At 53.6% G+C, this 14,625-nt stretch overlaps 4 protein-coding genes across 4 annotated transcripts; 1 reads left to right on the forward strand and 3 right to left on the reverse strand.

The window, feature by feature from the left end:
* Positions 1-319: 319 nt before the first annotated feature.
* On the reverse strand, positions 320-4,171 carry PHACADRAFT_255498 (uncharacterized protein). Its single transcript, XM_007395393.1, has 8 exons — positions 3,570-4,171; positions 3,080-3,512; positions 1,977-3,022; positions 1,419-1,919; positions 1,307-1,365; positions 1,132-1,254; positions 715-1,085; positions 320-660 (listed from the first exon to the last, which is right to left on the reverse strand). Exons 1-8 carry the CDS (start codon positions 3,787-3,789, stop codon positions 516-518), a joined length of 2,898 nt encoding a protein of 965 aa, XP_007395455.1. The 5' UTR covers positions 3,790-4,171; the 3' UTR covers positions 320-515.
* Positions 4,172-4,392: 221 nt separating this feature from the next.
* On the reverse strand, positions 4,393-7,197 carry PHACADRAFT_173184 (uncharacterized protein). Its single transcript, XM_007395394.1, has 8 exons — positions 6,883-7,197; positions 6,650-6,812; positions 6,482-6,595; positions 6,207-6,430; positions 5,784-6,151; positions 5,291-5,731; positions 5,081-5,237; positions 4,393-5,027 (listed from the first exon to the last, which is right to left on the reverse strand). The coding sequence occupies exons 1-8, from the start codon at positions 7,090-7,092 to the stop codon at positions 4,440-4,442; spliced, it is 2,265 nt and encodes a 754-aa protein (XP_007395456.1). The 5' UTR covers positions 7,093-7,197; the 3' UTR covers positions 4,393-4,439.
* Positions 7,198-7,291: 94 nt separating this feature from the next.
* Positions 7,292-8,723, forward strand: PHACADRAFT_208636 (uncharacterized protein). The gene is made up of 5 exons (XM_007395395.1): positions 7,292-7,639; positions 7,702-7,723; positions 7,781-7,852; positions 7,904-8,032; positions 8,087-8,723. The coding sequence occupies exons 1-5, from the start codon at positions 7,389-7,391 to the stop codon at positions 8,432-8,434; spliced, it is 822 nt and encodes a 273-aa protein (XP_007395457.1). The 5' UTR covers positions 7,292-7,388; the 3' UTR covers positions 8,435-8,723.
* Positions 8,724-9,899: 1,176 nt separating this feature from the next.
* Positions 9,900-14,564, reverse strand: PHACADRAFT_183954 (uncharacterized protein). The gene is made up of 6 exons (XM_007395396.1): positions 13,344-14,564; positions 12,901-13,296; positions 12,473-12,849; positions 12,239-12,416; positions 12,111-12,186; positions 9,900-12,057 (listed from the first exon to the last, which is right to left on the reverse strand). Exons 1-6 carry the CDS (start codon positions 14,297-14,299, stop codon positions 11,653-11,655), a joined length of 2,388 nt encoding a protein of 795 aa, XP_007395458.1. The 5' UTR covers positions 14,300-14,564; the 3' UTR covers positions 9,900-11,652.
* Positions 14,565-14,625: the final 61 nt, after the last annotated feature.

Here is a 14,625-nt window from a genome sequence, read left to right on the forward strand (position 1 = left end):
TCCAAGCAATTTTCGTTTGGGTATGGAAGGAAAGGATCCCTTTGAGCAGGCCTTGTGACATGTTGAAACGTACAGGTGCCTGCAGGTGCCAGGTGCTGTTGTGTTCTGCGAGTTGGGACGTGGACTGATGAACCCATCTCTCACCACATTTATTATCAGATACATAGCCGAGTGTTTTTGGTGATCACGGCAAGTGCGAGAGTCGATGCCGGCCAAGAATTACTCGAGCATCGACCCGCCTGTTATTCGCGCAAATATAGTACTGACTGACGCTGGTATGCACACCTCAAAATCTCTGAACAGCTAAGGCAAGGTTATACGTTTAGATACATTGATTGTAGTAGTAGTGACAGATGCTATCTGAAAGTTGTGATACACAGCGAAAGACAAAGAGAGGCTCTCGCTCTAATATAAATTGATTGTTATAAGACCGAGAAATGAGTCCCGTAGGCAGATGCGAGACGAAGATGATGAAGCGAGGTCTGAGTCTGGGGCGATGTCGCGCGCAATTTGAACTAGCGATATGATGCAACCAGCCTTTCGAGCTCTTGCACAACCTCGCTCATAGTCGGACGGTCTTGTGGGTCTTGGGCCCACATGTGCTCCATGAGCTCGACGATTTCGGGACACCAGCGACTCTTAAGGCCAGCGATCGAGGGTCTGGGTAGTGAGTGAGCAGACGAGCAGCGTGACGCTACATACAGAGAAGCGTACCTCTGACGCTTGGCACCAACAAGGTCATAAATTGCATGCTCGTTCATGCCTTCCCATGGAAACTTCTTGCCATGAACATGCCACTGGAGCATCTCCCAGAAAACCATTGCGCAAGAGAAGACGTCCACCTTGTGATTGTATTTTGGATGCGGGTGCCAAAGCTCTGGCGCTTGCCAGTTAACGGTCCCAACCAAGCTGCGGACCATAGAACGAGTCGACTGCTTGACTTTCGCAAGGCCGAAGTCAGTGATTTTTGCCACGCCTTTCGATGTGATGAGGATGTTAGAGGACTTGCAATCGCGGTGAATGATGGAGGGTTTGCGGGTGTGTAAGTACTCGAGACCACGGGCAATGTCAAACATAATACAGAGCTGCTCACTGTTAGCGAAGACAGAGCTGAATCAGAGATCCACTTACGACTCGATAAAGTGTTGGTGGGTCGACATTTCGGACGTAGTCGAATAGGTCGCCATTGGAACAGAGTTCACTGACTATCATGACCGGAGTGTCCTTCGGGTTGGTCGGAATGCTCACACCAAGCTACGGAAGTAGCATGAAACTCAGCAAAGCACGAATGTGCAAAGGTACGTACGAATCGGACAATGTTGGGGTGATTGAAATCACCCAACAGCTTGAGTTCCTTGACGTCCACTACAGTAGCAAGGTTAAAAAGGGCATAGTGAAAAGAAAGCGAAGGCACTTACTTGCGCTCAGCTGGCCACGGAACTCAGAGATTGCGACCTTCCTGCCCTTGAACTTGCCGATGAAGACATCCTTAAAGCCACCGCTGCCAATCTTCTCAAGCTTGGTGATTTTCTCAGGCGGAATCTCACGGTCATCCAAGCCGAGGCTTTCGAGGTCGAGCTCCAGTTCAGGCTCCGCCTCCTTGTTGTGGCTGGCGAGTGGCGGTGTGCGGGGTTCGTCTAAATGCACTCTATCGGAGCGTTCGAGGACAGGTGGCGAGTGAGTTTCTGCACTACGAGTCTTCCGCCGACGAGGTCTTGATGTCGAAGGTGGACGAGCTGTACCAGTAGACGATGGAGACGAGGCTATCTCACTACAGTGCTTGTCGCGCCATTGTAGCAGAGCCTCCGCGAGCTGAGGCTTGGTACCTATAACATCAAGCTCGCGATGTTCGCACATCCGTACGAGATCGTCTCGTCGTAATCGCACCAATGACTTGGCAGTGGCAACTGTAAGGTCAACTTGGTCGAGATACAGGGGTCAGTCGAACATCGCACATGCAGATGCGAAGTACTCACTGTCGTCCTCCATGGTTTCGTCAGCTTCCTCCGCCTCTTCGTCCTCTTCATCCTCACCACTCTCCCCATTTTCAAGATCGACACTAGCAGCGTCGTCCTGCAACTCCGCTTCGTCGACTTCTTCACCCTCAGCATCCTCCTCTGTGAGTTCTTCCGTGAGGTCTTCGTCCTCACCCTCCACGCGCTCGCTTTCCCCAACCACTTTCCCGTTGCGCAACACCCGAGGTTCACTCAACAGTTCATCCTCTTCGATCGCTTCCTCGCCTTCGCTCTCGTCCTTGACCGTCTCCTCGTCGTCAACCTCCTGCTCTTGCTCCTCATCCTCCTCATCCTCCTCTTCATCCTCCTCACCCTCTTCATCCTCCTCACCCTCTTCATCCTCCTCTCCGCTGACACTCTCCGTAATATCCACACTCTCATCGTCACTCCCCTCATCATCACCATCACTTGGCGCCTCCGCTTGTGTTAGCCTAGACCGTAGTCGGCTGCGTAATGGCGTTCGTCGTGTCCGGCTGAGTTTTGGCGTAGGTTCTTCCTCAAGTTCATCCTCCTCCTCTTCCGCGTCCTCCGCATCACTCTCCACCAGCTCGTCCTCTTCCTCCGTCTCGTCCTCTTTAAGCGTCCCGACGCCCCGTTTTGCTTTCCGCATTGGCGTCACCCGTCGCCCTAAATCAACTTCCCCACCCGCGTGTCTTTCCCCGAGTGGAACACTCTCGCTCGAAGATCGCGGCCTGTCGCCTTTGCTCCGCAATCGCCGAGGGCTAGGAGTAGTCAATCCAATGGACTCTTCAAGCTCAGCGAGGTCAGTGAGGTCGCTCTCTTGCTCTGTTTCGAGCAGAGCCGCGATCTGTACTTCATCGTCGAATTCGACTTGCTTCCCTTTTCCCTTGCCTTTACTGGATGTGGAAGTCGACGCGATAGACTGGATCCCGCCATTCGAATATTTTCGTGAACGAGTACGTGTGGCGGGTGGTGAAGAGATGGTAGGGAAAACCGTGGAAGTTGTCGGTGGTGATCGACTCGAGCCAGCTCTACTAGTGCCATTACTGGGGAAGACTGTCTCAGCTATACATGACGCACTGGAGAAGATGGAAAAGACATACCGTCGTGACGCACCAGACGACAGTCTGGACTGGCTTGCGGGCCTTTGTAGGCGCTCAGGCTGCTGAAGTTGGGGTAATGAATAGCACCTGTCAGCTGCCAGAGGACGTTTCCGTCGACTAAGATCGTGAATAGTGTTGCGCCTCGCCAAACTCCGCTTAAACCGACCACCAATATCGGTCTCTTCACCTCCCGCGACATTGCCCTCATCCGACGAACAGTTGCTAGAGCCGCTGGAATGAGCATCTGGAGGTGACGATGGTGGCAGAGAAGCAATATCATCTCGCGCAGCGATGATACAGTCGACAATTTCAGGTTTTGTCAGAAGTTCTGCATCTTCGGTAAGACCCGCCGCGGTGTATAGACGGACAAGCTCGTCCTTGCGCAGACGCAATAGCTCGCGACGCGACGCTTCATGTATCAAGTAATCGTCCGCTACGACATGCACCTCATAAACGTCCACTGGGAGGCAACGGTGACAGGAAGACTCACATGAATCTACGCCGTCCTCGTCACTCGCGCCCGAATCGGTTAGATCCCATTGTGCACTGTCGTCTACATCCATGGCACTTGTAACTTCGTCATCACTCGAACCGACAGCCCTCCGTCGCTTCACCCGATTCCCCGAACGCGACCGCCCAGTCGAATGCGCGTTCTCACTCCCGCTCACGACGCGTTTCCGCTTCGATCCCGTCGGAACCGCATCCTGCATACTGTCCTTGCTATCCAAGAACGCACGCGACGGCAAGCGGCGCAAATTGAAGTGGAGGGGTACGAGAACGGCCCGCCGCGACTCCGGTGGGGAACTTGACGCGCCTGATACGTGGGAACTTGTCGATTGGGCAAATGACGGCGGTATTGTGAACACGCGCCGGCGAGAAGTTGGACCTCGTCGAGAAGGCAGCTTGCGCAAAGGATATATCGCCCCGTCAATCGTTCTCGAAGTCACTCGCTGCGAGGGCCGACGTTGTTGTGCCATCAAGGCGAGCTAGAGAGCGCTAGAGTAGAGGTATGACAAGTAGAGACGGTGGCGAGAAACACGAGGCCGCAGATACAGTTGCGTCCGGGCTCGTCAGCACTGCCTTCGGGAGCGTCGATGTCAAGTTCGTCAGTGTCCACGTCGCCGTCGTCGTCGGTGGTGGTGGTTTTGTGGGATGGAACAGCGAACAAACAAAAACAAACAGTCCATATGGCCATTGTCACGCGTAACAGATCACGTTAATTGTGTCACATAAGGAGAGTCACGTCACGTTGCTGATGCTGACTAATGTTACTGACGTCGCTCAAACCCCATTGTGAAACACGTTGCTTGGCCGAGAAATGTTGCTACATTTTTTCTATGTCCTGGTGGGCCGTCCCGATCTATGTGTACACATTCTTTACCTCGTACATCTTTGTGTCGGCCTTGGGGATAATTTTGTCACCGCCATAAACCTTGTCCACCTTGTACATCTTGGTGTCATGAGGGGTATCCGAGGCCAGAGTCTTTGCGGGAGCAGGCGAGGGGTCTTTTGTCTTTGCTTCGGTACCGGCCTTGCTAGCAATACTTGCCGCACGACCGTCGGGGATTTGAATGAACTCGTGTCGGCCGTCCTTGGCAATGCCGTCAAAGATGTAGTAGCCCTTGCGCTCGAACTGGATGGTGTCGCCTTTCGTAAGCTCCTTCACGTTCGCGTCGGCGAGCGCCTCTTCGCGGAACTCAGACACAGGCGGAACAAAATCTTTGACGTCGTCATCCTCCTCGAGCTTCTTCTTCGTAATCAGGTAGTCGTAGTCGAGCAGAGTCGACGCCACGAGCTTCTCAACGGGAGCAGGGAGCCAGGTGACCTTCTTCTTGGTCTTGCGGAAGTCGCCCTCGAGGTGCAGCTCCATGGTAATGCTACTAATCTTGCCAGAAGCGCCAGTGGTCTTAGAGCGAACAATGGCGTTACCCCAATCCATGAGAGTGATCTAGGAACGCATCGTTGAAACGGTTGCAATCTATATTCAAGAAGTCAATTTACCTCCTCGTTGTCTTCGAAAGATGCTGCATCCTCCTGTTCGATAATGATGTTGGAAGAAAAGATAGTCTTCTTCTCGCCAACCTCAGGGTTCTTCTTGTGTTTGGGAAGAGACCTGATCTCAGGCTCGGCAGGACCGCCAGCGATAGTGATGGGAACACTGAAACGCTCAGTTCAGCGTGTGGATAGTCATATAGCGAAGGGAGTACTCACAGATCCTGCTTAGTGATAGCCCAGAAGCGAGGAGCCACCGGGTCAATGACCTTTTTATTCATGGTCCAAAGGGTGTCCCATTCGAGTGAGACGATGTTTTGCGAGGGACCCTGGGCAATCATGAACTGCCTGATCGCCTCTACAGTGAGACCGCGGCGTCGGATGCCGCGGACGGTGGGGAAGCGCGGGTCGTCCCAGCCTCGGACAATCCCCTGATCGACGAACCAATGCAACTTGCGTTTGGACAATAAGGTGTAGATGAAGTTGAGACGGCTGAAATCCCAGATGAAGACCTGGCGCAGGTTGAGTGCCTCGATCATCCACTGGTACTGCGGGTTACGATCACGGTACTCGTTCGTACGCAGGGCATGAGTGACACCTTCGAGCGAGTCGACGACTGGGCAGGCGAAGTCGTAGGTGGGGTAAATTTTCCATTTGTCACTGGCAGCCAGTCAGCAATGCTTCGCGATCATACATATTTTTTGCGACATACCCAGTGCGGTGGTGGGGCAAGAGATTGCACCGATAGATTACCGGATCACGGAGGGCCTTGTTAGGGTTGTCGACGCTCATCTTCGCACGGATACACCAACGAACACCTTCCTCAGTGCCCTTTTTCATCCCTTCGAAGTGCTTGAGGTTGTCCTCGACACTGTCATTGCGGTGCTTTGAGGCAATACCGTCAAAGCGCTCCTGGCGCATCTGTAGCTGCTCGGTATCGTCGGCATACGCCTTACCCTCTTTGATAAGCTTGACGGCGAGCTCGTAGAGCTGGTCAAAAAAGTCGGACGTGTGCGAGACAACATCGCCGTGGACATCAAGGAGTGCAAGGTCCTCAAGGATTGTCTCCTCAAACTCGGTCTGTCGGTAATGTTAGATTGACGTGGCAAACAATGACACTTGATTTACGACTCACCCTCTCCTTATTAGGATTTGTATCATCGAAACGAATAAGTAGTTTGCCCCTGTACATCGTTGCGAAGTATTGGTTCAGCATCGCAGCCTTCGCATGACCGATATGCAGGTAACCACTGGGCTCAGGAGGGAAACGGGTCACAACTTGGCCCTCCTTCGCATTAGGGAGACCGAGAATAAATGAAGCTGCAGTCTTGTTAGAGCGCGCCTTATGAGACTTCGCCTCTGTGAACCTTGATCAGTCAAACGAATGCGAATGTAAGTCTCATGACGTACCAACAAGGCCGGCAAGAGCAAGCTGGGTCGACTCGAGTAGCTCGATGTGCGTGTACCAACGGTTCAGATGGACATGCTTGTTATTCTTTAGCAGACCAACAATTTTCACACTTCCTAGTGCACACAGCTTCAGTGAACAAGTGTACCATTGAGTGAAAAAGGACGTACCCTTCAGAGCGCCCCAGACAATGAGGTCAGCGGCCGTTAGCTGATGGCCAACCAGGAACGTGCGGAACGCGAGATGATTATCTAGAGAATCGAGCGTAGCAACGAGTTCGGGAAAGGCAGTGACTGCGAGCAGCTTCTTCGCGAGTTCAAAGAATGCTTGGGTCTAACAAGCCAAGAGACAAACTGTTAGCTTGGATTCGCCTCATTTCACCTCAGCACGATCCATTATGCACCTTTGCGCTGTCATCTGCAAGACCAGCTTCCTTCGCCAGCAGTCGCACAATCTCGTCCTCAGATGCGAAAGTAGACCCGTTGAACTCCAAAGAGATCCCGGCTGCGGATTCGTCAAACTTGACCTCAGCTTTTTGAGTATAGGTCGCAGCCGCGACCGCCGCGTAAGGGAATGGCGAGGCCGAAGAAGAAACAGTGAGCACGGCAGCCATCTCTGTATAAGATATAGTGTATTCTTCAGTAGTTGCCGGGTTTTATGAAGGGGAAAACCGTGACCCACAAGACTCAGCAGGAGTCAGTCAAGACTTAAGATTCCGGCGTTCATCCTGGGTGTGATTGCATGGGGTTCTCGGGGTCCGATTTGGTGACCCTGCTCAAAGCCATAGTTGTTGCCGCCGCTTTCTCGGTCCCGCCAAGGTCGATTATGCGCGTCGCACTGCCCTTGCGCAGCCTTCTCTGCGACTCCTTATATTCTCCAACGTCTGTACGAAAGTATCTTTGAAAATCAATGCCTCTCGAGGATAACTACGCGTCACCAGCCTCTCGAGTTTACATCTCATACGACGTAGATTCACCGCCAGAGCACCCAGGGCCAGATTGGACTCGGTTCGTCTGTGTCTCGGATACCCACTCAAGGAAGTATAGAGTTCCTCCGGGAGATGTGCTGTTACATTCTGGCGACCTCTCGAGCTGGGGGTATCTTCCACACCTAGAATCTAGCTTGACATGGATTGAAAGCTTGCCTCACCCGGTGAAAGTGTGCGTGTCCCCCCAAACTCCCTCCGATGTTTCGTGATATACTTACGTATCTCTACCTGCAGTATTATAGCAGGCAATCATGATGTGCGTAATATTGTTGTATGTGACATCTGATCACGCTTTGAACTCACGCTTTGCTAGCTATGCCTTGATGAACAGTGGGCCGAGGGAGGCCATTGGGCGAACCAAGCTGGCGAAGGAATACCACTCAAGGTGCTCTGTCTATGCTCTGTTTTCCCGTTGTGTGCTCATCCTTCGACCTAGGAGGCGGAAACTGCTAGAGCCAAGGTACGCAGTGAAGCTACCCGTGCGGTGGGTATTCACTACCTAGAATACCAATCGACGAGCATTACAACTAAGACCGGTCGAACCTGGGAGATTTATGGCTCTCCAGTAAGCCGCTGCCTCATATCTTGCGATTTCATCTCATTCTCCTGTTCTTGTGAGGCTACACCAAGATATGCACTCGGTGCGTTCCAGTACGAGAGTGGGACACTGGAAGGTGAAGAGATCTACTCCCGGATACCTATCACGACCGAAATCCTCCTGACACATACACCACCATTTGGTATATGCGACGTCACGAGAAGGGAGAAGAATGCCGGATGCCCCGCATTAGCTGCCAAGCTGGCGAGTGGTGACCTTAGTCACCTCAAGCTACATGTATATGGCCACATACACGAAGGACACGGGGTTGAGGTACAACCAGCGATTGTTACCGACCTTCAGCGCATACACGTAAATGCCGCCGTCCCGGATAACTTGCAAGCTACGATAGTAGACTTGCTCAACTAGGCAAACGCAGCTCATCTCACTTCATCTTAATCCCCAAATATCATGACGTCGCTTTTGGCACAATGATGTCGTGCATATTCAGGTTTAATACTCATTTATAGATGCCTTCTCAAAGTTTTGCTGCGCGAATAGGGGACTTAGAATCGGGGTTTAAATCCGAATATTGACGCAATCGAAATCAACAAGAACATTTTTTCGCCCTCGCGTGGTGCATTCCTCTGTCGCCTCAAGCCCACCGAGCGTGTCGCCGAAGGCTGAGCGTGGATTTGCCTAGGATATCCGGACCGAACGCCACAATGTCCGCGCCAAACACGGACAGATACATCCGCTATTCTTGAACTACAACGACCGTCTTTATACTTCACACCAATTGGAGGTCAACATTTCATGTCTATCTCTCAGGTCTTTGATTCTGATATCACTACTTGTGAATAGGTAGGTTTCGGCCAACGTTAAGTTCTCTTCATCTTCAAAACATACCACTCACTGTGCCCTTAACAACCTGCGAGCATGCACACACCACTTACTGTCACCATCCTGGTGCAGATTGTTGACCACCTCCCTCCGCCGTACTCACTCGAAATATGCTACCTTCCACATTGGAGGCAACCAGCGACTATCCATCAACGTTCATGAACCATCCTCCATCTCAAGCTCATTCAGGGGCACACCAGCATGATTTGATACCCACTTGGAGCTAGGTAGAAAGCATCATCGATCTTCAATCGCTGCAATCCCTGGCAATAGACCCGTGGTCCGGATCGCAAAGCTGTCGTCTAGGCTGCCCATCCTGTCTTATCATGTGGCAGAGGGCGCTGAACAATTCTGGAGGATTACCCACCCTAATATCACGCTCCTGATGACCTGGAGCAGCTTGATAATCGAAGGCGATGGACCGGTCACCAACGATTGCGCTGTTTGTTCCGAGACCTCAGGCTGCTCCCCAACGGGTCCTTCTGAACATTGAGGTCGCGACGAACCCCTGGAAGTAGCTCCGGCACGAGCCGATGCAGCGTAGCGTCCGTTCTGCTGAACGCGCAGGAGCACCTGTGCAAGCGAGACGGGTGCGCTCTTTGCACGAGTCATTCGGTGATCTGCGCTACTGCGGTCATTGACCGTGGGTATCTGACGAGCTTTGCGGAGCACGGAATACCTGCTACCAAGTGTTCTGGGCGAGATACGGGACGTCATCATGCACGCCTTATCTGCCAGACGGTCGAGATCCCGAGCTGCGAGCTGCGTTAGCTAATATCGCTTCGCACGTTGAATTACTTGCTGTATCCGTACTGTCTTAGCAGGAACTGGAACTGCTTAGCATGTCTGAATAAAGGCATGAAGTTGCCGCGTGGCATCAGGAAACTCTGTTCAATCGTCTTGATGTCGCTTGCGCGTGCCTTGGGTGCCTTGTTAATGTTGATCAACACCAAGCTCAGGCACGTTGTCAAATGCAAAAGCCTCCAACAGTCGGGACATTTTCCTGATGGCCTGTCGTGGCTTCGTCGCCACATAGCATTTATCTCGGCTGAAGTGCGCTTGCCCATGGAAGGCTGCCCTCGCTCTTAGCCACTACCTTGCCCAGGGTGAACATCGTTCTCCAATCAGGTCATCGTGCTCTTTGTTCGCTCCATATCCTATACCTCTAAGTGCAGTCATGGCGACCAAGCTCAGTCACTGCGAGGAGCTCTGGTATGACGACGGGACAGTCGTGATACAAGCGGAAGACACGCTCTTCCGCGTGTACACCGGGATACTCTCCAGACAATCATCTTTCTTCAAGGGTCTTTTCGAAATTCCTCAGCCTGCGGATATCGAGAAATACAATGGATGCCCACTTGTCCAAATGCCCGAAGGGAATAGGGCACAGGACGTGCGCGACATTCTCCAGGCGGTTCACGACGTGGAGTAAGCCCCTCCATGCATCCTAGACATAGAAAAAGTTAGCTTATCATCTCTGGCACTCTGCCTGCTCCACGTGCTGCAGCTGGCCTGAGTCTGTCATCAATGACGGCCTCGCTCTCGCCGGGTTGCTCGAGTTGAGCACGAAGTATGAGTTCACCAACGTCCGGCAGCGCGTCATAAAGCTGCTCCTTGCGATGTTCCCGACAACGCTTGCCGCGTACGATGCCCTGCACACGTCCTCCAAGGTCCACACGTTGCCCCGCCGCCTGATCAGCACCGTCCCCGAGCTCGTCGCCCTCGCGTGCGTGCTACGCACCGCCGCGCCACAGTTTTTGCCGTATACGCTGTGGAAGCTCATCCGCTTGCCTAATGTCGACCGGAGCTTCATCTTCGAGGGCGTCGAGGGACGCGGCCATCGCATACTCCTACCGCCGGAGCTGCAGCGCGCACTCGTCCTGGGCCGCGAGGCCCTCTCTTCGGCGGCGCGCATGACAGTGTTCCCGCAGCTTTTTGCGCCAACGACGGTGCTTCACTGCGACTGGCAACGACTGAGGCTCCTTCCGTCAATCATGACGACGGACGGGTACGTCGACCCGATCGTGGAGCAGCCGTTTGACAACCTGTGCGAGAGATGCGGGCAGACCTTGAAGGACGAGGCGAAAGCGGGCAGGGCAAAGGTCTGGGATCGTCTCCCGGAGACGTTTGGCCTTGGAAAGTGGGACGATCTGAAGAGGTTTACGCAGGATGCGTAGCGTTTTTAGGCTTGAGTCTGTGTGGGCTTTGCCCTTTGTCTGCGGGTCCACATAATTTCATTCTCACGCACCATTACCACCGACCATCACAATCTCAGTTTACCTCATCGCACTAGCCAGATTGAATTGAGACACTTTTACTTGTATCACTCCTGGGCAGCACGTCTGTTGAGTTGCTTGTAAATAACTTATCCTCTGTCTCTAAGACCTCAAGCGTGGTAACGGCCTTAGATTCCGGTGTAGAGCGACAATGTACGCACAATGTATCCGGAATGTAGCTCAGACTCCTTAAGGATGCAGATTTAAGACGCAGCAGCCGCAGGAACAAGCTTCCTGGCAGAGACAGCATACCATATTAGCGACATGATACAAAAATACGGAGAGTATGGTAGACCCGGTGGCAAGGAATGACGTCGCACGCACGCATACCACTGCAGCCCTCAGCCTCTACATGACAAATGGGAAAATCAGCGTAACAAACAAGGGCAAGTCCGACAGCAGATGATCAGAGCAAGAAAGACGCGACAGGATATGAAGCTACGCCAGGAAAGTGGAGAGCGAGCCAGCTCAGAACAGGTCAGAGCCGGGGAATAACTGCGACTCTTCTACTTCTTCTTCGCTATCTGGTGGCGGATGGTGCAGCGAGATGGACGGGATGGACTCGCTCGCCTCCAGGTGTCCTTGATCTAAGCTACTATGATGCACGTCAGGCGAGATCTCAGGCGAGAATGGATCCGTCGGAGTGACGTTGAATGGGTCTGGGGTATCCTCGCGAGCTGCAGGCTCGAGTCGCGTGGTCCTCCGCGGCTCACTGACGTTGTACGATGGCGGGGGCTGCGGGACTGGCATCTTCGGTGCAGAAGGCGGAGCAGACACTGCGTGACTTTGTTCTTGCTGCCTCGAAACCTGTCGACCATTGCTTGGGCGGCTCTGTGGTGGCTGTGCGGGGCGACGAGGGGTGTCGTACTCAAACTGCGAGATCGTGTCAAACTTGGATTGTGATAACAACCATGTGCGTCGCTTACTGTTTCAAACACCTCGTCACGGTGCCTTGCGCCAACATCCTTATCTATGCAGTAGCACATGTACAAAGTATCCGCCCTAAAGACACCTCAGCGACTGGGCAGTGGATGTTCAACGACGCGATGCTTACGTGTCTTTCACAAGCCCTACGCAGAACAGTCCAACGAGCGCTGTCACTCCGCCGGCGATAAGGGCAGCACCTAGGGCTTGGTCAGGCACGTTCAGGGTGTGCGCCACGAAAAGGTAAGTCGTGAGCGCGAACGGGAAGGTCAGCGTCAACGGAGCGACTGTTAGCATGGTCAGTGGCGCTGTGAGGTGTCTCAGCAAACCGTTACATATGTCTTTTGAATAAGGCGATGCTTACGCTCTGTCTTGAACTTCTGCCTATACCTCGCTCCCGAAGAACTCTCAACTGCGCCAGCAAGTGCACAAGCGCGCCTCGCACCGGGAAAGAACGAGTCGCCGGTAAGGCCTGTGTAGACAAGTGCGTATGTGCTCAGAGTGCTCGTCACGTTCTCCAGGTAGCTGACCAGCATCGCGGCGCCGACGGAGACAAAACGTAGATATGGCGGAAGGTATGCCGGGAGAACTCGCAAACCCATGCATGTCAGCGCCAAGAGCCGGACACCAGCGAGGATAAGTGCTGACAGGCAGATGGAACCCAATGAAGGCTGTGTCGCGCGGAAGAGGGCGGCATGAATGGTGTGGGTAGACGTCGGTGGTGGCGGAGGAAGTTCAGGGCTGTTGGTGTACATGAGCACATCTCAGAAGGCGGACGGTGTCCGTACTTACTTGGCAAAGTACCATGATCCAATTACTCCAGCACAAGTCACGCGCAGAAGACCTCGCCCTACACCCCACGTCCAAAGCCAGACGCATACGGTGCCCGCAATTGCCCAATTCGCCCAGGCATGCACATGCCATTCCCAACCCGTCATTTTACCAAGCGGACTGCTGGCGTATCCTACAAGTAGCAGGCGAAAAGCCAGAGTGACGAAAGGCAGGGACACCAGCAGCTCTGCCAACAGGACAGCTGGCGATAGCGCGAGCAGGAATGGATTGGCCATGAGCAGACGCGTGGTCAACGTGAGCAGCGAAGACGCGGTGTGAATCTCTTGCGGAAGGTTGACAAGTCGACGGGCAGTAAGCAGAGCGAATGCTAGTGGTACCAAAGCGAATAGGCGGAGACTAGAGCGCATGAGCATCATGACACCTGTAGAAAGCAGTAAGCTCACCCGACAGTTTCTCCCCACGTTGGTTCCAGATCTCCATCCCACATGAAACTCCCAATGAATGCCCATACTGCTGATATGAACAGCGTCGCCGGGATAAAAACTGACGTCACGACCATGACGGGCTTGACAAATATTCGTAGCAGGAGGATATGGGCGTACGATACTGCAGCACTGAGGATGATGAGAATGACCGTCAGAGGCACCGTATGCAGCAGAGTGATATAGGGAAGGATCGCTCCATGTTGGTCTTTCTTCGACGGCCGGCGAACGAGAATGAGGACCAGTAAAGAACAGAAGTAGCATATACCAAGGCCAGTACACCAGGCAGAGATCCATATGGAGTCATTGTATTTCCGGCGACCCCTGGATATGTACCGGGGATCGGGCAGCGAGAATACATCAGCTGTTCCCGTTCGTCCGTCTCTGTGCAACAATGACTCAGTCAGAGACAGATACGGCACAGTCCTAGGCGGCGGCGGTTGCGTAAAGCGCGGCTGTTGCGGTGGTGGTGGAGATAATGGTGGGCTGAGAATGCGCGCCGGTGGCGGATGGGAGTCCACAGAGGACGTCGATAGTGGTGGCGAGGGAGAGCGCAGAGGTGATGCATGCGCAAGCCATCCTTTGCTACCCCCTGGATCGGAGGCGTCCAACAGCCGTGTGGAACGCTGCGGTCGTCGCGACGTGCGTGCTTCCTCCTCGTCCAGCCGCAGATAAGGGTCGTCATCTTCGTCCTCCTGGGCATACATATCGCGGATTGTATGCCTGCTTAACTCCTCGCTCGCGCGCAGGTGCGGGTCATCTAGGTCGTCGAGATCGGCATCGTGTGGATTCGCCGCACGAGACCCGCCGTCAGATGTGAAGGAGAAGAATAAGGGCTGAGACGAGGACAGACTCGAGGATGTACCCTGCTGCCTGTTCAGAAATTGCGACGCATATGCAGCAAACGAAGCCGCCATCGTCTGTAGGTTGTGGTAAAGAGGTGAGAGGAGTCCCCTGGCTTGAAGCGCGGATGTGAGCTTAGGGCGCGCTCGATTACGTCCTCGCGGGGGTCAGTCTTTTAGGTCCACCTCTGTGGGTGCACTTTCGACCCGAGAGAGAGAGAGCTGAAGAGGTAGCAGCACAGGATAAATAGGTGCAGGAGGAAAGTGGTTCAAGTCCAAATGGAGTGTGCTCTCATCGCTAATTACGCCTCGCCTTGAGTCACGCCAGTGTCACGAGCCGGACAGGGGGTGACTCCTGTCACTGTCACACCGTTCGCGAACACTGAATGCCAAGGTCTGGA

The sequence above is a fragment of the Phanerochaete carnosa genome, assembly GCF_000300595.1.
Source record: "Phanerochaete carnosa HHB-10118-sp unplaced genomic scaffold PHACAscaffold_5, whole genome shotgun sequence".
Lineage (NCBI taxonomy): Eukaryota > Fungi > Basidiomycota > Agaricomycetes > Polyporales > Phanerochaetaceae > Phanerochaete > Phanerochaete carnosa.

Excerpts from the sequence above, each read along its gene's own strand:
- PHACADRAFT_255498 (XM_007395393.1), bottom strand. The coding sequence starts at position 3,789 with ATGCAGGATGCGGTTCCGACGGGATCGAAGCGGAAACGCGTCGTGAGC. Across the intron at positions 3,023-3,079 it reads TCGTCTGGTGCGTCACGACG|TAATGGCACTAGTAGAGCTG; the intron begins GTATGTCTTTTC and ends AGTCTTCCCCAG. Across the intron at positions 661-714 it reads GTTGGTGCCAAGCGTCAGAG|ACCCTCGATCGCTGGCCTTA; the intron begins GTACGCTTCTCT and ends CTCACTACCCAG.
- PHACADRAFT_173184 (XM_007395394.1), bottom strand. The coding sequence starts at position 7,092 with ATGGCTGCCGTGCTCACTGTTTCTTCTTCGGCCTCGCCATTCCCTTAC. Across the intron at positions 6,813-6,882 it reads TTGCAGATGACAGCGCAAAG|ACCCAAGCATTCTTTGAACT; the intron begins GTGCATAATGGA and ends TTGGCTTGTTAG. Across the intron at positions 6,431-6,481 it reads TGCTCTTGCCGGCCTTGTTG|AGGCGAAGTCTCATAAGGCG; the intron begins GTACGTCATGAG and ends CAAGGTTCACAG.
- PHACADRAFT_183954 (XM_007395396.1), bottom strand. The coding sequence starts at position 14,299 with ATGGCGGCTTCGTTTGCTGCATATGCGTCGCAATTTCTGAACAGGCAG. Across the intron at positions 13,297-13,343 it reads ACGTGGGGAGAAACTGTCGG|TCTCCGCCTATTCGCTTTGG; the intron begins GTGAGCTTACTG and ends CATGCGCTCTAG. Across the intron at positions 12,850-12,900 it reads GGATCATGGTACTTTGCCAA|CCCTGAACTTCCTCCGCCAC; the intron begins GTAAGTACGGAC and ends GTACACCAACAG.
- PHACADRAFT_208636 (XM_007395395.1), top strand. The coding sequence starts at position 7,389 with ATGCCTCTCGAGGATAACTACGCGTCACCAGCCTCTCGAGTTTACATC. Across the intron at positions 7,853-7,903 it reads GCGAAGGAATACCACTCAAG|GAGGCGGAAACTGCTAGAGC; the intron begins GTGCTCTGTCTA and ends CCTTCGACCTAG. Across the intron at positions 8,033-8,086 it reads GGGAGATTTATGGCTCTCCA|GCTACACCAAGATATGCACT; the intron begins GTAAGCCGCTGC and ends TGTTCTTGTGAG.